General features: G+C 41.3%; 2 protein-coding genes and 1 long non-coding RNA gene across 46 annotated transcripts in view; 1 reads left to right on the top strand and 2 right to left on the bottom strand.

Moving 5' to 3' along the window:
* Window positions 1–1,841, bottom strand: part of MFF (mitochondrial fission factor) — a 32,297-nt gene extending 30,456 nt beyond the window's left edge. For 20 of the 38 annotated variants that reach the window (XM_009444444.4, XM_516131.7, XM_054679442.2 and 17 more), the window contains exon 1: window positions 1,631–1,770. The gene's annotated coding sequence lies outside the window, so the exon portion shown is untranslated. Of the gene's footprint in view, window positions 1–1,515 lie in introns of all 38 variants that reach the window. The other 18 variants (XM_009444446.3, XM_063790827.1, XM_063790837.1 and 15 more) reach the window with 4 other exon arrangements.
* Window positions 1,753–23,951, top strand: part of LOC104005402 (uncharacterized) — a 91,025-nt gene continuing 68,826 nt past the window's right edge. For both annotated transcript variants that reach the window (XR_010149906.1, XR_001716489.4), the window contains exons 1-2: window positions 1,753–1,890; window positions 21,422–21,617. This is a non-coding gene — a long non-coding RNA (uncharacterized LOC104005402). The remainder of the gene's footprint in view (window positions 1,891–21,421; window positions 21,618–23,951) is intronic.
* The window catches only part of COL4A3 (collagen type IV alpha 3 chain), a 148,615-nt gene continuing 136,990 nt past the window's right edge, over window positions 12,327–23,951 (bottom strand). For 3 of the 6 annotated variants that reach the window (XM_009444461.5, XM_016950597.4, XM_516130.8), the window contains 8 exons: window positions 23,150–23,221; window positions 22,936–23,061; window positions 21,998–22,096; window positions 19,164–19,373; window positions 18,007–18,184; window positions 17,765–17,879; window positions 16,162–16,334; window positions 12,327–15,327 (listed from right to left, as the gene is read on the bottom strand). In XM_009444461.5, coding sequence (XP_009442736.1) covers window positions 15,243–15,327; window positions 16,162–16,334; window positions 17,765–17,879; window positions 18,007–18,184; window positions 19,164–19,373; window positions 21,998–22,096; window positions 22,936–23,061; window positions 23,150–23,221 — 1,058 coding nt within the window. In that variant the 3' untranslated portion in view covers window positions 12,327–15,242. Of the gene's footprint in view, window positions 15,328–16,161; window positions 16,335–17,764; window positions 17,880–18,006; window positions 18,185–19,163; window positions 19,374–21,997; window positions 22,097–22,935; window positions 23,062–23,110; window positions 23,222–23,951 lie in introns of those variants that run through there. The other 3 variants (XM_054679438.1, XM_063790824.1, XM_016950598.4) reach the window with 3 other exon arrangements.

Raw genomic sequence — 23,951 nt, 5'->3', positions numbered from 1 at the left:
TATAAATACAGATTGCAAAAACATCCTATTACAAAAAAATCCTCATCCACATACCGCCTAGAGTCAAGTCACATGCCACTAGCGGAAAGCGTACCAATTTTGGGACACAATGATTCCAGCCCAACTTTCTCATTTTCTGTATTAGAACACTGGAACCCAGAAAGCCTCGGAAGTCACCGAAACAACTTGAGTCAAACTGACTGTGGTTGCAAATGTTTACGTACTTTTCAAAAACAAACATACAAACAAACAAAAACAAACCAAAAAAAACCCCTCCAGTTCTTTATCACCTACTGTGTGGACCTAGTTCACATAGATGGGCCACTCTGCACACCCTGTTTCAGTTCTCTTTCAAAGAAACTATATTTAAAAAGTCACTGCAAACTTTTAAAACTATGTATTAATGAACTTTAAAATAAGGTTATGAACCCACAGAAAACTTTCAATACCAGAAGAGAGGAGAGCGAAGAGTAAACTTTGCAATTCTGAAAGGAGGCAGCTCTATCAGACAGGAAGGGAGAGAACACAATTTCCTTTAGGAAAGAATGGAAAAACCAATATACGAGCCTTTGAAACCAAAAGATAGCAGGTCCTCCAAGCAATTTCATTGCATGGGAAAAGACTACTACATATAACTAAATCGTCCTAATTTTCCTAAGGGTTTTTCTTTTGGGATCTCATTAGCCAAAGGAATTGAGGCAGAAAAAATGTTTTTCACGCAGGGAGAGAAAACATTTGTGATCATTTTAAGTCTCTCGGTGGATGAGAGGCCTGAATACAAATGGTTCTATATTTGGGCAGAAGGGCCAGAAACCTTTTTTTTTGTTCCCCCTTTAATGTTCTCCAATAAAAACATGTCACTTTTGAAACGGTGCTCTTCCCTCGAGAATGCCCTTTGCTTCTAACTTTGTGGGAGGTAGACAGGGGTGTTCTTTTACGCTAGTAATAATAATAGCACACGTCCTGCAGAGGAAGGTCAGAAGCTCGGCGGAACAGGAACCGCAGCTTTCCTCCGGCTTCCCAGCTCCTGGAAGGAAACCCGAGAGCAACTGCCTGCAGCCACATCTGCGAGCAGGGATGCTCACAGACGGACAGGGTGGCCCGCAGCCACCCGCGATGCCACAACCTGGGCTTCCAACAAGGCCCTTCTTTTCCAAAATGTACTTGCCACAAAACAACACAAAAACCTCCTTTTAAACAAGGCAGGTTTAAGGTCATCCTGTAAGGTGTCAGGGCCTTGGCAGGGAAGGATGAGCGAAGACCTGCAAAGCCCGGCGTTCACGCTCACGGGACTCCCGCTGCTTCCCAAACCCCTATTTTCCAGACGGAAAAGTCCGGGTTAATCCACAAAAGGAGACGCCGAACCACACACGGTGAAGAGGTTCGCCCAAAAACACCTGCAGAAGGCGCTCCTCTCCCTCGCTCTCCTCGGGGACTCAAGGTCCCGGGGAGGAGGAAAGACCAGGGTTGAAGGCAAGAGGCCCGGGGACGGGACTCGGGTCAGGGAGACACTACCGGGGGGGCCGGGGCCACCGCGGGTCCCTGTTGGCCGGAGGGTCTCGGTGGCGGCGATAGGCCTGGCAGCCAGCTCGGGCGGCAGGTCGCGGGTCGGGAAGACGTCAGCACTCACCCCTGGGCCCACAGGAGGGTCCCGGCGAGGACCCCCGCCCTCTGGCTCCCGGGGCGCTCGAGTGGGCGCTCTCAGAGGCGGTTGGCTGAGAGCACGGAGGCGCCCAGGAACAGCACCGACGGAGCGGCCCGCAGAGGGCCAGGGCAGAAGCGCGAAAGGCGCGGGCTGGCCCCTTCTGGGAGCCGTAGCGGAAGAGTGTTCGTGGTCATGTGACGCGGAAAAGGGCGGACGCGTGGCCCACGCACTGGAACGGCTCCACGGTAAGCGATGCGCAGACATCTTTGTTGTGGGCGAAACGAGGTGACCGCAGGTGACTCCTCTTGCGGTTAAGTTTAATTCACACTTCGGCTTTATTAGATTTTGTAATCTTTAAGAACTTGGTGTTTGCAAGGTAAACCTTTGGTAGCCAATTAAAACAACTTTTTCAGGACCATCTGCATGAAAATTTCTATGCTGTGAGGCTTAGGAATCCTCATATGTAAATCAGCTCCGCCAGTGATTCCATGAGTTCCAATTTGATACTTCTTAAGCCCTCGGTTGATCAGACCTTGTCTTCCATGAGAATTCCGGGAGAGGGGAAGTTAAGTTTCACAGTAGTTGGCGGCATCGTTTAGCTTTGGGAGAGCACTCTCTGCTTCTGAACACCCAACCACAGACTCTCCCCCCAGGAAGCCCTTGGTTAGAGCGGGGGAAAAATGGTACAGTGCTTGTCAGTATGGGAATGTACTGAGGCCAAATAATGTGATATTTTATATGCCTTGGTTTTCACAAACACCTAAAGGTGTACACATGACTTATGTACTCCCCTACGATCTAATTGATATTCTAGAGATGTTACCATTCTTCAAAATGATTTGGGAAGCCCTCTGAATTGCGTTCTTGGGCTTCTTAACACTGGTGTAGGGAAAGTGAAAATATTTCCTCTCCCCTCTTGGGGTCTTGGCTGGGCCTAAGAATTAAACTGATGAGGAAAAGAGTCAAACTCTAAAATATTTGAAGAGATTTATTCTGAGCCAAATGTGAGTGACCATGGCCCGTGACAGAGCCCTCAGGAGGTCCTGAGAACATGTGTCCAAGGTGGTTGGGGCGCAGCTTGGTTTTATGTATTTTAGGGAGGCATGAGACATCAATCAAATAAATTTAAGAAATACATTGGTTTGGTTCAGAAAGGTGGGACAACTCAAAGCAGGGGCTTCCAAGGCTGTAGGTAAATTTAAACATTTTCTGGTTGACAGTTGAAGACCTGGGACCCATAGAAAGGACATGTTGAGGTTAAAATAAAAGATTGTGGAGACCAAGGTTCTTTTGAAGTCTTATAGTGGCTGCCCTTAGAGACAATGGATGACAAATGTTTCCTATTCAGATCTTTAAAAGGTGCTAGATTCTTACGTAATCTCTTTAGGATTGGGAGGACCTGGAAGAAAATGATCTAGCTATGTTAATAGAAATTCTATGTAGATGCAGATTTTCCCCCAACAAAGGACAGCTTTGCAGAGCCGTTTCAAGATATGTCAAAAACTAAAAAAAATGTTTTGCGGTAAAATATTTTGATTTTGTTTCTTGTCTTGTTATGCCAGTGTCAGATTGGAAAGTAAGTCACAATATATAGGGTTAAATAAAACCCATCTGATGAGAATTTATGGATTGTAGGGCATGAATCCCTAGACCCCTTAGATAGGAATTTGAGCAAGATTAAAAAAAAAATCAGAGCTTAGTCTCCACTGACGTAAAATAGAGACATAAAACATAACAGGAGGAAACCATACAAATTTTATTTAGTAATTTTTACATTTACATTGGAGCCTTCCCTAGAAAAATGGAGACCCAAATTAACAGTTGGACCCTAAGTGCTTTTGAGTCTCCATTTTTCTAGGGAAGGCTAAAAATAGTAAATTGTGAAAATGTGAGAAAACAAACAGATTTGGGTTAGTGCAGTTAATGCAGAAGTGACTAAGAAGATAAAGGTTGTTGTAACAAAGTGAAAATAAAAATCGGTAAGTTTGTGCAGATACAGCTCAGCTTTGACTCCATGTCTCTGGTGTGGAGAACATCTCCCTTCCTCCTTATACAGGGAGGGCACCTTTCATACGGAAGTTTTATCTCCTGCTTTCAGGAAGGAAAAAGGAAAGCCACAGTGCCCTTTTTGCATTCGTTTTTTTTTTTTTTTAAGTGCCTTTGACTCGAAAATAATCTTTATGCCAAAGTGCCATATTTTGGGTTGGCATATCCTACTGTTGACAGAGCAGAAGCACTGCCATTTTAAAGTGCCCCTTGATCAAAAACCACCTAAATCCAACCCAGAGGGTATCAGCCTAATGGCTGTCAGCATGACCATAAACCACAAATGACACCTCCGACCAGAAACATTCTAACTCTTAAGATAAACCCCTCTCCCACCAGACACATGCCAGCCCCAAGATAACCTTCCCTCTGACCGGAGCGATGTCAGCCCCAAGATAACCCCTCCCCTCCAACCAGAGACATTCCAACCCTGTAATAAACTTCTCCTCCAAGCAGAAATATTCCAAGCCTGTGATAAGCTCTCTCACCCTAAACCCTTAAATACTCTTAGTCTGTAAGAGAGAATGCTCCTTACCAAAATTGGCCAGAAGCCCCTCTCAGGTTTATTCTCTAAAATAAACCTATCCTTGATTGTTGAGCCACTTTTTGTGTTTCTCTCTTCTTTCTTTAACTCTTACAACTACCCTACAGAGACAAATAAGCCTTTAAGAATAGATTGATTTTAGGAATAATAAGTCATTCCAAGTCAATCTTTTGTGGGAAGATAGAGATCAAGTTGGGAGATCATGCATTAGGTTGGTTCTGAGGACTAAGCTCTGATTTTTTTATCTTGCTCAAATTCCTATCTAAGGGGTTTGGGGAGTCATGTTCTCCAAACCATAAATGCACATCAGATGGGTTTTATTTAACCATGTATATCATGACTTACTTTCCAATCTGACTCTGGCATAACAAGGAAGAAAATAAAAATATTTTACCCAAAAATATCTTTCCTTGCCCTACCTTGAAATTGTCCTGCAAAGTCTCTTATGGGAAAAATCCACATTCTGTAGAGAATCTCCTTTCCCCTTTGTTTTCCTTCCTTCCGTGTCTGGAATTGGTGGGTTCTTGGTCTCGCTGACTTCAAGAATGAAGCTGCGAATACTTGCGGTGAGTCTTACAGTTCTTAAAGATGGTGTGTCATGTGTCCGGAGTTTGTTTCTTCAGATGTTCAGATGTGTCCGGAGTTTTTTCTTCTGGTGGGCTCATGGTCTTGCTGCCTTCAGGAGTGGAGCTGCAGACCTTTGCTGTGACTGTTACAGCTCTTAAAGGCAGCACATCTGGAATTGTTCATTTCTCCTGTCCAGAGTTATTTGTCCCTCCTGGTGGGTTTGTGGTCTTGCTGGCTTCAGGAGTGAAGCTGCAGACCTTCGCGATGAGTGTTACAGCTCATAAAGGCAGCGTGGACCCAAAGAGTGAGCAGCAGCAAGATTTATTGCAAAGAGCAAAAGAACAAACCTTCTACAACATGAAAGGGGACCCCAGCAGGTTGCCGCTGCTGGCCCAGTCAGCCTGCTTTTATTCCTTTATCTGGCCCCCCCACCCACATCCTGCTGATTGGTCCATTTTACAGAGAGCTGATTGGTCCATTTTACAGAAAGCTGATTGGTCCGTTTTACAGAGAGCTGATTGGTCCGTTTTGATAGGGTGCTGATTGGTGCATTTACAATCCCTGAGCTAGACACAGAGTGCTGATTGGTGCATTTACAATCCTCCAGCTAGACATAAAAGTTCTCCAAGTCCCCACCAGATTACTAGACACAGAGCACTGATTGTTGCGTTTACAAACCTTTAGCTAGAGACAGAGTGCTGATTGATGCATCTACAATCGTCTAGCTAGACATAAAAGTTCTCCAAGTCCCCACTGGATTAGCTAGACACAGAGCACTGATTGGTGCATTTACAAATCTTTAGCTACACACAGAGCACTGATTGATGCATTTACAATCCCTGAGCTAGACACAGAGTGCTGATTGGCGCATTTACAATCCCTGAGCTAGACACAGAGTGCTGATTGCTGTTTATAATCCTTTAGCTAGACACAAAAGTTCTCCCAGTCCCCACTAGATTAGCTAGACACAGAGCACTGATTGGTGTGTTTACAAACCTTGAGCTAGACACAGAGTGCTGATTGGTGCATTTACAATCCTCTAGCTAGACATAAAAGTTCTCCAAGTCCCCACCAGATTAGCTAGATACAGAGTGCTGATTGGTGCATCCACAAACCCCGACCTAGACACAGAGTGCTGATTGGTGCATATACAATCTTCCAGCTAGACATAAAAGTTCTCCAAGACCCCACCGGACTCTAGAGTCCAGTTGGCTTTGCCTAGTGGATCCTGTGCTGGGGCTGCGGGCAGAGCTGCCCTCCAGTCCCGTGCTGCACACATGCACACCTCAGCCGTTGTGCGGTCGATGGGACCAGGCGCCATGGAGCAGGGGGCGGTGCCCATCAGGGAGGCTCAGGCTGTGAGGGAGCCCATGGTGGGGGTGGCTCGGGCATGGCGAGCTGCAGGTCCTGAGCCCTGCCCCGTGGAGAGGTGGCTGAGGCCTGCTGAGAATACAAGCGTGGCGCAGGTGGGCTGCTAGTGCTGGGGGACCTGGCGCACCCTCTGCAGCTGCTGGCCTGAGTGCTAAGCCCCTCGCTGCCTGGGGCCGGTGGTGCTGGCCGGCCACTTCGAGCGTGGGGCCCGCCAAGCCCGCACCCACACGGAAGGCGTGCTGGCCTGCGAGCACTGCACACAGCCCTGGTTCCTGCCTGCGCCTCTCCCCCCACACCTCCCCGCAAGCTGAGAGAGCCGACTCTGGCCTCGACCAGCCCAAAGAGGGGCTCCCACAGTGCAGCGGCAGGCTGAAGGGCTCTTCAAGCATGGCCTGAGCGGACGCCGAGGCCGAGGAGGCGCTGAGAGTGAGCGAGGGCTGCTAACACATTGTCACCTCTCACTTCCTTTCCAGATCTAGGAGATAATCAGCTAAGAGCCAGGCACCCATTTAGTTCCGATAAGAAACAAAATTTTACAACCTACTGTCTCTCTAAAGTCTGCTGAGAGCTTCCTCTGCACAATAAAACTGGGTCTCCACAGTCCTTTATCTTAACCTGAACAGTTCCTTTCTGTGGGTCCCAGGTCTTCAGATAAACTCAACCAATTGTCAACCAGAAAATGTTTAAATTTACCTATAGCCCAGAAGCCCCTACTTTGAATTGTCCTGCCTTTCTGAACCAAACCAGTATATTTCTTAAATGTATTTGATTGATGTCTCATGCCTCCTTAAAATATGTAAAGCCAAGCTGCTCCCCGACCACCTTGGGCACATGTTCTCAGGACCTCCTGAAGGCTGTGTCACGGGCCATGGTCACTCATATTTGGCTCAGAATAAATCTCTAAAAATATTTTATGGAGTTTGACTTTTTTCATCAACAGTGCAAAGGTAATTGCAGTTTGCCATTACTGTCCATGGGAAAAACCACAATTACTTTTGCACCAATCTATAATCGTAACCTTTAAAACCTTTAGAAATGATGTTCCTCCTGCTTCACTAACCTTTCCACTTCTTAGTTACTTACAATTTGGCTTTTAATCCTGTACTCCCCTCAAAGAAAAACATTTTGAAATAACTTTCAAATAAAGATTGTGATCCAATTACCAAACAAGATGTCTTCTTCCATAAACCTCATTGTCCTTTATCTTCCTGCGTCATTTGTTTTTTGTTAAATTAAATGAGACAGTGTGTCTCAAAGTACCTAACACTGTCTAGTAGACGATTCTCAGAGCAAAGGCATTTTCTCTTCCTTATGTGGGAACTCTACTCCCTCATTTTGTGTAATATATATTTATATTTAGTATATTCATTGTAATATATATTTCTTTTTGCAACATTAATGTGGAGATTCCTGTCTTATGATTTAATCCATCATTGACTATTTTTGCAACCATGGTTGCCTCAAATCTTTTGTTGGAAAGGGTGATATATAAATCTAAGTTATCTCATCCATCTAGTCTTACCCTGTTGCACTGGTTCTAGCCAGTTCTACTTAAGTGTCCCATTGGAGCTTTGATCCCAGCAGGGTTTCCAACTCAGATTTTTTCCACTCTTCTCGCTCCAGATACCATCTTCTGAATTCCTTTTTTTCAGTTAATGGCCAAGTTATCTCCCCAGTCATCAGGGTTCAAAGTACCGAAGTTATCTTTCACTGTCACCCAAGTCCTATGTGATGGTCAAATTTAGGTGTCAACTTGACTGTATTAAAGGGTACCCGGATAGTTGGTAAAGCTTTATTTCTGGGTATGCCGGTGAGGGTGTTGCTGGAAGAGATTGACATTTTAATCAGGGGGTTGAGTAAGGAAGATCTGCCCTTACCAATGTGGGCAGGCACCATCCAATCAGCTGAGGGCCCGTGTAGAACGAAAAGGCAGAGGCAAGACAAATTTGCTCTTTCTCTTCTGGAGCTGGGACACTTCTCTTGCCCTTGAACATGAGATATCCAGATTCTCCAGTCTTTGAACTCCAGGACTTGCACAAGTGGTGCCCACCTTCTCAGGCCTTCAAATTTGAACTCAGCCATGCTACCAGTTTTCCTCGTTCTCCAGCTTGTGGATAACATATTGTGGGATGTTTCAGCCTCCTCAATTGCATAAGCTAGTATCCCTTCTCATAGATCTATCTATCTTTCTTTCCACACATACCTTTTTTTTTTTTGAGACAGAGTTTCACTTTTGTCACCCAGGCTGGAGTGCAACAGAGTGATCGCCTCTGCCTCGTGGGTTCAAGCAATTCTCCTGCCTCAGCCTCCTGAGTAGCTGGGATTACAGGCACCCACCACCACACCCAGCTAATTTTGTGTGTGTGTGTGTGTGTGTGTGTGTGTGTGTGTGTGTGTGTATTTTTAATAGAGATGGGGTTTCACCATGTTGGCCAGCCTGGTCTTGGACTCCTGACCTCAGGTGATCCACCCGCATTGGCCTCCCAAAGTGCTGGGATCACAGGCATGAGCCACCACACCCGGCCACTCCATCCTTTCTTTTTTTTTTTTTTTAAATTCAACTTTTATTTTAGATTCAAGGGGTAAATGTGCAGGTTTGTTACATGGGTATATTGTGTGATGCTGAGGTTTAGGGTATGAATGTTCTTGTCACTCAGATAGTGAGCATAGGACCCACTAGGTAGTTTCTCAGCACTTGCCCCCATCCCTCTCGCCCACGTCTAGTAGTTCCTAGTGTCTGTTGTTGCCATCTTTATATCGATGTGTACCCAATGCTTAGCTCCCACTTCTAAGTGAGAACATGTGGTGTTTGGTTTTCTGCATTTGTGTTAATTCACTTAGGATAATGGTCCACCTGCATCAATGTTGCTGCAAAGGACATCATTTCTTCCTTTTTTATGGCTGTGTAGTATTCCATGGTGTGTATGTACCACAGTTTCTTTAATCCACCATTGATGGGTGCTTTGGTTGATTCCCTTTCTTTGCTATTGTGAATAGTGCTGTGATGAACATATGTCTTCTTGGTAAAATGGTTTATTTTCCCTCGTATCCTTCATCCTTTAGATTGTCCCTCTTCAATGCCAGCTTTCTGCTTTATCCATTCTTTTCCTACTCCTAGATGATCACCCATCATCTGGGCTGTTATCCTTTTAACTGGCCTCCTCATCCCCAGTATTTTTATTTCTCCAATTCTTAGACATTGGGTCTACGTAGAACCAATGTTTATAAATTGTGGCATCTCAAATATGAAGCCCCAGTTTCAAAGAAAATTGATGATTTATAGTTATCTTCCAATTCAAAAGTTCATAACTGCAATCCAGTAATTTTTTAAAAAATTTGAAACTATGAAATAGCCTACCAAGTACCATATATTAAATATTGGATCTTCCAGGTTATTGGTTATATGGTAATTCCACTCTTTTGCTCACGATCTTCACTGAATCTCTAGTAGCAATCAATGAAGTACAAGTTCAACCTGGTATTCTAAACCCTGCCCAACATGGTCTTAATCTCCTGCCATGCTTCTTTATTTACCACTCTGTATGTATATAAATATATATCATATATTCTTGGCCATTAATTGTTCCCTGAGATTGCCTCATCTTTTCCTAACTACTTAGCTTCATCCATGCTATTTCTGCCACGTGGAATGCCACCCTGCTTCTGACCATCTTCTGCTTCTTGAAATCCTAACTGCCCTTAAAGGACCACTGAAAATATCCCCTCTTTTTATGAATTCTTTCCTGAGGCCTCCAACTTTTGAACCAGTATTTGTTGTCCCTTAGAGCACTTAATCATGTTCTGTCTAGTATTAAAGTTATCCATGTATTTGTCTTATTTTCCCCTACCAGATTGTAAACTCTATGCTTGAGACCAAGGTCTGTGTCTCACTCATCTAAGTATATGCTGTGGAGCCAAACATATTGTAGGTCTACAACAAGCCAAGCATGTTGTAGGTCTTGGATATAAAATAATGAGACCTAGCTCCTTGTTTGGCTCAAAAATTGGAATTGAAGATATTATAATTCCAAAGCAATCATTCTAAAAAGGTTTTGAGCAGTCAGTATTTTTAGAAAAAGCATGGAGTCTGCAAAATCCTAGGAAGGATCATATTTATCTAAATATTTAAGTTTAGCCTGGTTGTTAAAAACCAATTACATTTTCCTCTGTGTTTGCTTATCTGTTAATTTCTAATAGGTAGAGCTGGGATTAGGGTGAGATGAGTTAGATGCCAATGGCACAAACTGAAGGAGGCAATCACTTTTTTGTCAGTCTCCTGCCAATAGATTACTAAGAATCCATTAGGGCTTAATCAAAATTTTTCTTTCCAAACGAGCTTATAAATAGAGAATGTGCTCAAACACAGCATTCATTCTTTGACTTACTCGAAGTAAAAGTAAGTTCATTGAAAAGGATTAGTACTTTTTTACTCAAAGTCTTTTCAAATTAGATTTTTTTTGGCCCACCTATGACAATAGGTGACAGTGTTTCTGAAGTATTTATGTGAGCAACAATTTTCTTGGTCTTCTTAGAATTATTACCTCGGATCACTATTCATTCCATTTCTTCCCTTGATTATATCATTATTGCCATTTAATGCAGCATGAAAGTTCCTTCTCTATGATATTTCATATTTTGCATGTATATGTATTTTAAGACAGAGTCTCACTCTGTTGCCCAGGCTGGAGTGCAGTGGCGCGACCTTGGCTCACTGCAGTCTTTGCCTCCCGGGTTCAAGCGATTCCTCTGCCTCAGCCTCCCAAGTAGCTGGGATTACAGTGTCCGCCACCATGCCCAGCTAATTTTTGTATTTTTAGTAGAGATGGGGTTTCACCATGTTGGCCAGGCTGGTCTTGAACTCATGACCTCAAGTGACCCACTCACCTAGGCCTCCCAAAGTGCTGGGATTACAGCCACAAGCCACCATGCCCAGCCTATATTTTGCATATTAAAAACCTTTTTCTTTACCAACTCTCCACATCTGAAATTTTATGAATTGTTTTCCTTGAATAAGGAGTATTTGTATTATAAATGGGAAACATGTATCAAAATATATGACCCATAATTTCTGTAATCTATATGCTTTTTTTACTGATTTGTAAAGACTCCTTAAATACCTCAATAGAAAAATAAGCAAAGATATGATTAGGCCCTTCACAGGAAAACAGGCAATCATCAAAATGCTTCTTTGATTAAAAAAAAACACTAATTAAAAGTGACAAATATTCTGCCTCACTGCAATGAGATAGGCAAAGATGTAAAATAACAGCAATATTCTGTATTGGTAAATTAATAGGGAAATGAGTGTTTTCATTACATGGTTGACACAGCTGAAAATTCTAGCAACCTTTCTGGAGAGCATTTTTGTATATATATCAAAAGCCTAAGATTGTGTGAGACCTTTGACTCTATAGTGTTCCTTCTAGAGATTTATCTTGAAGAAATAATTGGACAAACTTGTGGTGACATAGGTACAATATGTCTATAATATAACTAAATTAAATGTCTGTCAACTGGGGATTTATTATCTTAGGTTATAAACCGATGCAATGAACTGTGGTGCAAATGATGATTAATTCTTGTCTGTTGGTGTGAAAATGTGCCCACTATGTATTAAGTTTTTAAAAGCCTGGTGACAAAAAAGGCCGGGCGTGGTGGCTCACGCCTGTAATCCCAGCACTTTGGGAGGCCGAGGTGGGTGGATCACAAGGTCAGGAGATTGAGACCATCCTGGCTAACACAGTGAAACCCCGTCTCTACTGAAAATACAAAAAGTTAGCCAGGCATGGTGGCGGGCGCCTGTAGTCCCAGCTACTTGGGAGGCTGAGGCAGGAGAATGGCGTGAACCCGGGAGGCAGAGGTTGCAGTGAGCCGAGATCATGCCACTGCACTCCAGCCTGGGCGACAAAGTGAGACTCTGTCTCAAAAAAAAAAAAAAAAAAAAAAATCCTGGTGACAAAATAGCATACTTTTATCTCATTTTTGTTTAAAAATAGATTTATCACTTATCTTGGATGGGAGTGAGGATTAGATCATGGCCATTTTTATATTCTTCTTCATAACTTCTGTATTGTCTATTCTTTTTACAGTGAACATCTGTTATTCTTACAATCCAAAAAAAATTTATTTCCATTTTGAAAAAAAAGGACCAGCTCCAATTTAAAAAATGTTTATTCTTAGGCAATACAATAAAATAATATTTTAGATATAATTACAGAAATATTAGTACATTAAAATATTATAATCTTGTCAGGATATAACAATATAAAATATTCAATATATTTTAAATATATTTCATTTGGTTATAGAGTAAATATTAAATTAAGTTTAGTAGCAGTAAGTTACATTTGATACATAGAGAATCTTTGTAAGTTAGCCATCAAATTCAAATGTAAGCATTTTAATACTTTCATAAATAAGTTACTTAATAATGTTTATCTTGCTGAAAGACTTCTGAGAAATCTGTTATTTTAGCACGCTGTGAAATTCCAAAGTTGAAGCCCCAATTTTAAAGAAACAGGTTACATTTTATCTGTAATATTAAATCTTCATAATTGTATACGCTACTCATAAGCTAAGTTATCTGGAAAATAATGCACATGAGCTATAATTTACTGCTAAGTAAAGTCTTAGAAGTGCGACTGAACAGCTGTTCCTATGGCTTCGTTGGAATTTCAGGTTTTAGCATCACTTGTCTTCCTCAGAAGTTAAATACTGGTAAGAGGGCATGAGAAGATGGAGGCCTGAGTGGAGGCCAGTGGTTTGACATTAGCACCAATCTAGGGCTTTTACTTATGAGTAAAAGTAGATAACCTTAGAGTCACCTGTGAGTTTGAACTTTAAAAAGAGGCACGGATGGAGCAGTTGTAGCCAGCCATACTGGGTAACTGCCTGTAGAGTTGTTGCTTGGGTATTTGTCTAGAACAGGTTTTCTCAGTATTTAGAGTACATCAGAATCATGTGGTGGGCTTGGTAAAACATAGATATTTCGGGCCCTCCCCCAAGAGTTTCTGATTCTGTAGGTCTGGAGTGGTCCCTAGAATCTGCATCTGTGACAAGTTCCCAGATGATGCTGATACTGCTCTTCCAGAGACCACACTTTGAGAACTACTGGCCTACAGAGGGTTTGTAGAGATTAGCTAGCTCTATATGCCGCTATAGTACACTTGGGACAATAAGACATTTTTAAAGCAGAAAAATTTATTTGTTAAGTGAATCTAAATAAGTGAAATGCTGCACATCTTAGTTTAGATGTAAAAATGGCTTGACAGCAAACATGTGAGCAGCGAAGGATGTAAACCATGTGAGCCATGGCCATAGTCTGTGCTGTCCTCTGGGTCATGTTTTTCACTTACAAAGCAATTGAGATTGAAGCAGTAGCCTGAATTTAAATATCAGCACCACCAACTCCACCTAGGTAGATCAAAAAGCATCTTCAAAGCTTTGTCTCTTTGTGTCTGGACTCTAAGACTCATCAAATAGTGTTATCATCAAGTATAACACTAGTTTAATGTTTTGTAGATGTTGGTTTTTCTGCTATTATTCAGACCTTATCTTCTCTTAGCTTTTCTAAGAGAAACTAGAAGCCCTGGGTTTCCCTAGGCATAGACCTTATTTTTAACCTTTACTTGGGCCTGCTGAATTATGATGAAATATAACAGCAGTGAAAAGGAAGAAAAAACTAGAGGGGAGGGAAGCTACTTGTATATGTGAGATCCTTAACAGAGCAATGAGTTACTTTTTCTGGGATATTAGATCAGAAACAAGTCTCTTTTTTCTCTTAGCATCTCTGTAGGTTAGTACAGTGCCTGGGACATGCTTGGTGCTGAATAACATGATAGTTAAGTTGAATTAAGTAACCTTGGGAATGTATCAACACATTGAAAAGCAGGTTTTAAGACATACAGCGGCCAAATTATACAGTTTGATACATTAAGATTTTTAAACAATGGACTCTTTCAGTATGGTTTGTAAGAACAACATATAACATAAAAAGTATTGCTTTTTTTTTCCCACAAAGGAAGAATTAGAGAAATAACAAAGGAATAAATCTGTAAAACCTAGAGTGATGACATATTCAGAGCAATGAAAAAATAGATTCCGAGTCTGATAAACCAACAAATGCCTTAAGTTCTTTCATGGATTATTGAACTGCTCCCTTACATAAGGTATGCACCAACATTTATGGAATGAGGATAAAGTGCACATTTCATAAGTAGTATTCTTGTTATTTGTGTGGGTATGCTGGTAAAACAGAAGTTAAAGTTATACATATTTCATAGTATGTATATAACAATATCATTTTAAAACTAATTCACTAAGGGGGAAAATTTTATATGCTTTGAATACAAGCAGATTTTAGAGCTACAGTGAAATGAATTCAATAAACAAACAAAAATCTTTAAAAACCAACAAAACAAAACAAAACCATACAGTATTTCCAAGGGTATTTTGGTTCCATCAGGGAACCCCCTTTTGCCATTAGTAATGGGCATGTTTGAAACAGTCCTGGAAAATCCATGAACCTCAGTTCAGTTCTGTGTTCCATCAGGCCTTACGGTCCTCAGCAGGTCTGAAAGTCCAGTTCTATACACAATGCTCCAGGATACCACATGCCCCCTTCTCTTCCCCTACCCAGGGTCTGAAGTTTCAGGAAGGGTTGGCGGGGCAATCAAACACTGATTTAGCCTCCCTGAGTCTTAAAGACAGGAAGAAGACAAATGTGGGAATCCAGCGGGCCAAATATTTCATAACTTGCAGCATTCAAACTTCATACAATCACCATAGTGACAGTGCCTTGGATGTAAGTGGAATAGGTTTTTGGTGATATTTTGTGAATAGTTGCTGCTTTGCCACAGAGAACTTTGAAACAGCACAGATTAGAGACCCAGATCACAGAACTGACTTGAAAGAACTGCTTTGTTTTGTGGGGAAACAAATTGAAACTTTGTACTAAGTCATCATGGAGCAATATTGTTTGGTTAAAGAAAAATACCTAAATAACAGCATGTTCTGTCACTACTTTGTTCTTTAGGATGAAAAATAGCAGTTCTGCTGTCTTTTTTAGCTTCAGTGTCTTTTCTTCATGCACACCTGACAGCGACTTATTATTTTTTCTAATTCCCCAGCTTTCACAGTTGATGGAATAGGCTTTCTGAAATAAAAACAAACCAAAAAAACTCATTTATTTATGCATAAAAGGGAATTTTTGCTGAGTTTGTTTTATTAATGAATATTTTTGCTATTTTGAAATTTATTACAGGGTCGGGCGTGGTGGCTCACGCCTGTAATCCCAGCACTTTGGGAGGCTGAGGTGGGAGGATAAATTGAGGTCAGGAGTTTCAGACCAGCGGCCAACATGGTGAAACCCAATCGCTACTAAAAATACAAAAATGAGATGAGTGTCGTGGCATACGCCTGTAATCCCAGCTACTCGGGAGGCTGAGGCAGGAGAATCACTTAAACCTGGGAAGTGGAGGTTCTAGTGAGCCCAGGTCGTGCCACTGCACTCCAGCCTGGGCAACAGAGCGAGACTCCATCTCAAGAAAAAAAAAAAGGAGAGAAATTTATTATATTAATGGACTATTTCTCTTTATGGAAGAAGTATATTTCTGAAAAGGTATATATGGTGGCATTTTATAATTTTAGTCATATTTCAGCAGCATTAAAGAAACATAGGCCTTGATGAAAACTTACAGATCATCTTTTTGGTAATAAAAACTACTTCCACCCTTTAAATTATCCACATTATTCACAAGTCTTTCAATACAGTAAATTCAGATGAGAGATCATTTTTTGATTGTATCAAGTAATTTACTATAAATTCACATACAAATATTAAATGTATTTAGTGATGACAAAACCCATATTTTGTCTTTATTGGCACAGTAGTACAAAATCATGGCTACTCGTTGACCCAAGAACACAGGCAACCTTTGAATAGTTCTGCAATTGAGTCATCAGATTAAGCTTGATGGTGAATAGTTACCTGAACATTCTTTCTGGGTTTAATGAAGCCAGCCAGAAACTGTAGGAATTTGAATAGTAGTTGCACGTTCCTCTTCCATGACATTCTAGAAATGGGCTGGCTCGGAATTCTTCCAGGCAGGAGCCAGGGGAGGCCAGTGCTTGCCCGGTGCCCTCAGAACCTGCACTTGTGAACTACCACAATTTTAAAAATCTGAATAAACACTCTGTCCATTGGGGTTCAAATTTTCAATTCTCTACTTTTTTTTTTTTTGAATGAATGGGCAACTGTGAGTAAAGAAAGGGGAGGAATGATCATGAGCGATGCTACAGATTAGAAATAACCACCTATGTGGCCAGGAGCAGTGACTCACACCTGTAATCCCAGCTCGCTCTTTGGGAGGCCTAGGCAGGCAGATCACTTGAGGTCAGGAGTTTGAGGCCAGCCTGGCCAACATAGTGAAATGATGTCTGTACTAAAAATACAAAAAGTAGCCGGCATGGTGGCGTGTGCCTGTAGTCCAAGCTACTCAGGAGGCTGAGGCAAGAGAATTGCTTGAACCCTGGAGGCAGAGATTGCAGTGAGCCAGGAGGTGGAGATTGCAGTGAGCCAAGATTGCACCACTGCACTCCAGCCTGGGCGACAGAGGGAGATTCTGTCTCAAGAGACAAAGAAAAAAGAAAGAACCACCTGCATGCAGCTATGACAGTCATCACAGTCACACATGGCCAATCCATAAACTTCTTCACTAGCATTTACATCTGAAAGCTTTTTCTTTAAAAGACTGTTTTTCTTTGCTTTTGTCTCCATATGAATGTCAAAAGGGGCACAGATTTTGGAGCAGATAGACCTGGGTTCAGATCCTAGCTTTTCCACTAAATAGTTATAAGACCCTGGGGAAAGTACTTCATTCTTATTTGTAAAACTGTACATGATAGAAATTACCTATGAGCGTTTTCATAAAAATTACAGAGAATGTATATAAAGCAGTTATCTTATAAAAAATAGGCATTCCAGGCTGGGTGCAGTGACTCATGCCTGTAATCCCAGCACTTTGGGAGGCTGAGTTGGGCAGATCACTGGAGGTCAGGAGTTTGAGACCAGCCTGGGCAATATGGTGAAACCCTGTCTCTACTAAAAAAACAAAACAAACAAAAAACTAAAAATACAAAAATTAGCTGGGCATGGTAGCACAGACCTGCAATCTCAGCTACTCAGCAGGCCGAGGCAGGAGAATCACTTGAACCTGGGAGGCGGAGGTTGCAGTGAGCCAAAATCACTCCACTGCACTCCAGCCTGGGTGACAGAGCGAGACTCTGTCTCAAAAGATAAAAATAATAATAAAAAGAGACATTCCATTATCAATAAAAGGCAGCTACTATTCACCTAAATTTCATAATAGAATTTGTAGGTAATCTCCTCCTGAGAAGTCTTTTTTAGTACTCCATTATTTACCAAAAGTAAAAAAAAAAAGTCTATTTGTAGATTTTCAAGGAAATGTCTATGGCATGTTGCACACACGGACAGCAGGCAGCATCGACCCTGGGAACCACATTTTACCCAGCACAATGTAACATTCTACAGGTAGTCTTTACCCTAAACCTCCTGTTCCTTTTCTCCTCACCATGATGAATGAAAATCCTTTCCAGAGAGAAATCCAGCCGTGAGGACATGGAGGAATGTCAGTGGTTTGGCTGTGAACGGCTATGGCGATCGCAGGACCTTCACAAACAGTGCATCTGTAACATGAAACAAAGACTATGGCGGCATTGCCACTTTCTGCACTGTCATGTGCTGCCTTTCATTCCATTACAAGGGAAGTGATTCACTTGGTCCCATTGTAAAACTAGGGGATTGGATTTTTACCTGCTTATATAAGGCTCAAGGGCTCTGCCAGTAATGGGGGCCATGTTCATTGGCATCAGAGCTGGTGTTGACAGCCAGTATGAATAATCATTTCGAGATGCGAAATTACATACATCATTGACATTGCAGAATAAGAATGGCATTGTGGTAAATCGCTGCAGGCAGCTGCCAAGAGTTCCTAATGAAACATCAGACTGAGTATCACTTTCAGTAAGTTAAAGTTATTTTCAGCATCGTTACTACAGAGAAGCTAATTTAAATGTAACCTGCAGCAAAAGCTGGACAAAGACAACACAAAAGAGTTATCTGCAAAGTGTAGTATTGAAAAGTTTTCATACTGATAGAAATCAAAGATCCAATAGGCAAACAAATCTTCTTTCTCCCACCTTTAATACTTCCGGTGGCTCTTTCTAATCGATTTAGAACATGGGGGCTAGCATAGATCAGTTGGGATAGTGTTTTTGCTTCAAAGTATTCCCACTTATTCATATGTACATAATAGCTAATAACCAAATAAAGGTTTAGAAAAGCAGTTATTTGTGAGATTGAAAAGCAAACAGGTGGGCTGGGCATGGTGGCTCACGCCTGTAATCCCAGCACTTTGGGAGGCTGAGGAGGGAGAATTGCTTGAGTTCAAGAGTTTGAGAGAAACCTTGACAGCATAGCCAGACCTCATCTCTACTGAAAATCAAAAAAATTAGCTTGGTATAGTGGCGTGTGCCTGTAGTCCCAGCCATTTGGGAGTCTGAGGTGGGAGGATGGCTTGAGCCTAGGATGTGGAGGCTGCAGTGAGCCGTGATTGCACCACTGCACTCCAGCCTGGGTGATGAAAGTGAGACCCTGTGTGAAAAAGAAAAAAGAAAAAGAAAAAGCGCCAAAAAGATAAATGCAGACAGGTGGTTTAGGGGGTTTTAGGGGCGAATTGTTTGCACTGAATGGGAGGAGCTAGGCTAGCATTCCTGAGCTAGGCTCCTTCCACCATTTTACATTCCAGAATGAAAATTAGACAGGCCAGTGTTTTATTTGCTCTCTTTAAAATGTGTCAGGAGACACTCAAGGTTATTTACACTTAACTTCAGAGGGAAGCATCCTAGGCTATAAAGATTTATAATCTGCATGTGGAACAGCACAACTGGCAACTGGGACTGGGACATTACCAAGGTCTTGTCCGTGGGCTTGTTGATTTCCTTGTACAAAAAGAAAAGAAAACCCACTGTAGAGTGGCACTGTCCCCTCTGGACATGAAGGAATTGCTGTGGTTTGACTGTGTCGGGTGAAGACAAAGCCTCTCGTTGTCCAGGTTGCAGGTGATCCACTGTCTCCACGTTTTCCTTTCAAACCGGGCAATCCATCTGATCCAGCTGGTCCTTCAAAAAACACATTCTAAATGTTGCAACATACACAAAAATCTTAAACTCATTTTTTCAAAGTACTAATTTAAATATATGTATATATATGTTGAGCCCATAAATTGAAAGCAATCCTAGAGAAGAGTGGCTTATAAAAATGGCCAAACAGTATTATTAAATGTTAAGCAGTTTATCACACAGTGCCTCTTCTTATCAATGTTTGTGTGTATTTGATGCGTTTTTTGAGATCAGGTCTTTATCTTTGAATTCCTCTGTGAGGCCTGGCACAGTGGCCTGCCTGCATCTGGTAGGTCTTATGTATGTTTTTTATGAATAAATGAATGAATCCTCCTACAATGTGATGGGGGAAAAATCAAATATCTACAACTTAGTCTATTCGAGTAGATAACAAAAATTACTTATGGTTTTGATAAATTCACAAATTATTGCAACATTGTCTACAATAAACAATTGCAGAAAACATTGAAAGCTCTTTTTAAAGTTTCAAACTTCAAGGAAGTTTTGATCAATTTGTAAGTCAAGTAAGAAGAGAAGGCTTTTTTTTTCACTGTAATAAGGGTTAGTTTATTTATATGAGTTAAAAACAAAGTAAATGGTTTCTGTACATTTTTCTCTCTGTGGAGAAAAACTTTCTATACTTTGGAGTATGGAGTTGGACAAGGCTAATCCACACTTGTCATGTTCTAGATGAGGACCAGTGAGCTATCCTCTCTTCCATTCCTCTTGAACTTCCTTCTCCTTTCTTTCATTGAACGGCTATTATTTATGGTATTGGCATTGGCTACCACTTCCTCACTCCCATCCATTTCTGCTGCCACTGTACGCTGACTCCCTCCCCAACCAGACTTGGGCCATGGTTCTCTAGGGTCCTAAGGAATCACAGAGAAAACAGCGATGGTTAGACTTTGGGCCTACATCATCACAGGAATTAGTTTTGTTGCCCCTGGGACATCCGTGCCCCTGGGAGTCAGGCAGGGTCACAGTTTAGTCCTGACTCGGAATTCAGGACTTTCCTCAGAAATTTGTAAAAGCCCCAATATTATACATTTTTTCAATTTTCTCTGAATTCTGCCCACTCTTGTCTCCTCCAGGGACCTTGAGTGGTTTTTTGAAATTAAAAATAGGCCATATCCAAATTCTCCAGTCTGATGTCTTACTTGAAAAATCCAAGTTGCCATGGTTTTAACATATTGGGGAGACACATTTTTCTCTTTTCCTAACCCCTGCCCTCATTCAGAGGAGCTATAGTTGGCCCCAAACAAAAGATGTCTCCTCATCTCTGCACAGGAATTGGAAAGTGATTAGCTGAGCAGGGCAGGAACTGGAAGTGAGCTTTTATACAAATGTGTGATAAGCATTTCTGTATCTCCAAGAAAGGGGCCAGGGCTGTCAGTTTATGCCAGTGCAGTTTGACTCCTAGATCCCTTTGTCATTCTTGTGAGGCCTCCATAGCATTGAACTGTCTACTTGCTAATTAGTTCTCAACAAAGTTTATATTGCAGTGCCCTTGCTCTTGCTGTTGCCCCATTCTTAGGGCATTAAAGCCTTGGTCATTAAAATTTTTAAATTAATAGAATTATTAATAAGAATGGTTTATCACTTCAAAAACCACACTTTAAGGAAAGTTGAATGATTAATAGCACTCTACTGTGCACCTATGACAATATTAAATCATATGTAATTATGCAATTAGTATTATATTAGCATCACATTTGAATTTTTAAAAATTTAAGTCTACAGTCTTTACCATTTTAATATAGTAGATCTGAGCATGATATATGTCAGTAAATTCAGAAAGCACATTTAGAATTTTTTCTTGCTTTAACAAAGTCAGCAATCCTAAAAATAGAAGATTTGTATATCGAGGTAGTTTCCAGAAGAGTGCTTTGAAACATCTGCAAAAGGTAGATGTTGATCCAGGTATCAAACTGACACATACAGCATATGTTCAGAATAAAACACTATATTTAAGAGGCCCCTTTTCAGGACACGCATGAATTGTTGAATTCTATTCAAGACTGGCTTTTTTTTTGTTTTTGAGACAGAGTCTGTCACCCAGGTTGGAGTGCGGTGGTGTGATCTTGGCTCCCTGCAACCTCCACCTCCCAGGTTCAAGCGATTCTCCTGCCTCAGCCTCCCAAGTAGCTGGGATTACAGGCACCCACGACCATGAAGAATGGCATTTTTAAAAGATGGCTTTCTTAAAAAAGGATACTAAGTTGCTCTTCTACTCATACCAAGGTAATATTTTTCTAGCTACATACTTATGTACTGCTCCTATAAATAATTATTAACTAACAACTCCTATAAGTTATTAAAAACAGGTATTGGCCTTTTTGAAAGAAGAACACCCATAGGACTTATTAGTTCTATTTGTCCTCAGGCTAAACTGTGCATCAGTTTGGAGCCCATCTGACCAGCTAAGAGGTCAGAAAAATACTGTGTTCCAATAATTCTTGATTCTCATCTTCCAAATGAACATTTGATCCTTGGCCTTTGGTCTGATCTGAACAACATAAACTCAAAAGGCCTAGATAACTCATATAGTCGCCCACTCGAACAAGACTTCTCTGTATGTCGAAATAGCACTTCTTCGGTGAGGAAACAAGCTGGGGGTTTACCTGGCTCTCCTTTAGAACCTTTGTTGCCTTTTTCTCCAGCTGGTCCAGGAGTTCCTGGTTTTCCATCCTTGCCTGGCTTACCTCTTGGCCCACAGGGTCCTAGGCAAAAACCAACATTGTATTGCATTTTATCATATAGGATGAAAAGTAAGGTGGCCAACCATCCCGTTAACCCAGGACTTTCTCAGTTTCAGGAATGAAAGTCCTGCATCCTGGGAAGATCCTCAGTCCTGGGCAAGCTAGGATGATTAGTCACCTAACTTGTTAGCCCCACTTCCCAGAAAACAAGACTCTCAAAAATGAACTATGAGGATACTAAATGTGGCAGTTTAAAATTGTGCTGCAATTTTTATTTATATTCTTCCAGAATTCACTATGTCCCTGAATTGATCAAACAAATAAGTAACATCTTTATCTCCCAGGTGATTCAGACAAACTTAAGGCATAATCATTCCATTCAGAAGCCTATTACGATATGCTGTGCTTATGTAGAGGGGTTAGTTCAATTTCCAAACACCAGTATTTTGAAAAGATTTCTAAATCATTTTTTCCTAATACTTTGCTGTACAAAATGTTAGAAAAGTATAAATTCACAGAACTCAGGTATATTCAGACAATCATTTAGAAATAGAGCCCCGAGACTGACAGTTGTCAGAGGAGATAGACATACCTTTACCTTAATAAAAAATAATTTAAAAAAATGCTGCCCTAAAGTGTATTTGTTCAAGTTATACTATGAACAACTGCTTTCAATAGATTCCAAGGTCTTTTATTTGCTGGTCAAGGGTAAAATGAGCTCAATCCTAAGACTGATTGTGAAAACCACTATCATGTTCAACATTTTCTGTGAAGTTGTATCAGCTGTTTCCAAAGCAGTTTACAGGTATTTTGGTTCAACCACTTCCTAGTGATCCAAGTCAATGCTGCCAGTCCCACACCTAGGTTTCCAGGTGGCCCTGGTGGCCCAGGTTCTCCCTGCATCCCTGGCTCTCCAGGTGTGCCAGGTGGCCCTGGGCTTCCTGGAAGGGAGATAATCTTAAGTGTGCCAGGGTCTCCACGTACACCTGTTGACATAAACATAAGAAGAAGATGATGGCTTCACAGATGCGTTACCTTTCTTCATTGACAGCAATAGTAAGGACGTTTATTTACCAGGTAGTCCTTTTGGCCCAATTGGTCCTGGAGGTCCAATGGATCCTAGAAATCCAGGATTACCCTTTTCTCCTAAAAACAAACAAAGACACAGTGTGATTCCACTTAGATCAATGGGTTTCCTAGTTCTTCAGGTTGATGATTGACTCTAAGGACAAATACTAGAAGTGTGCCTGGAGGCTCTGTCCTATGGGTTCTGTCACAAGGGCTACAATTTCATTTTGTTCACATAGGTTTTGGCATGTCACTGGGACCCAGTAGGTCATGCTTAATGAGTCTGTAAAGAAATATATTCCAGAAGTAGGCATTAAGAACTTGTATTTTAACATTGAAGGGGAAGGGTCCCTAAGAGTCCACTTTTTGAGTTCAGAAACCAATTTGATATTTACAGTAAGATACAAAGTCACATTAAAACCTGTTTTACCATGTGGTGAATTATATTGCTTGGTTGTCATAGCTACCTACTTTCTCAGCTTATTACTCTAGCTTTACTAATAGCCTAGAGTTAGTTACGTTAGGAGTTCTCTTCAGCACATAGAGAATATTTGCTTTGATGTGAACTAATAAAGTGGTAAGACTTCTCTTCCAATCACAGTCTTTTACACAAATAAAAGAAGGTTACCAAGAGCCATTGATTTGGAGAAATACTCTATTTCAGAGAATCTTGAAATAGTGTAGTGGAGCCTTCCTACTTCACTCGTATTGAGGTCCTATTTGTACTAACCCCAGCTGTCTGTACTTCAGCAAACACTTGTGTGCCCTAAAATATGAATTGAGGTTATGGTATTTGCATATAAAGAGC

The sequence above is a fragment of the Pan troglodytes genome, chromosome 13 (genome assembly GCF_028858775.2).
Source record: "Pan troglodytes isolate AG18354 chromosome 13, NHGRI_mPanTro3-v2.0_pri, whole genome shotgun sequence".
Lineage (NCBI taxonomy): Eukaryota > Metazoa > Chordata > Mammalia > Primates > Hominidae > Pan > Pan troglodytes.
This window is presented reverse-complemented; position numbering and strand designations above follow the sequence as displayed.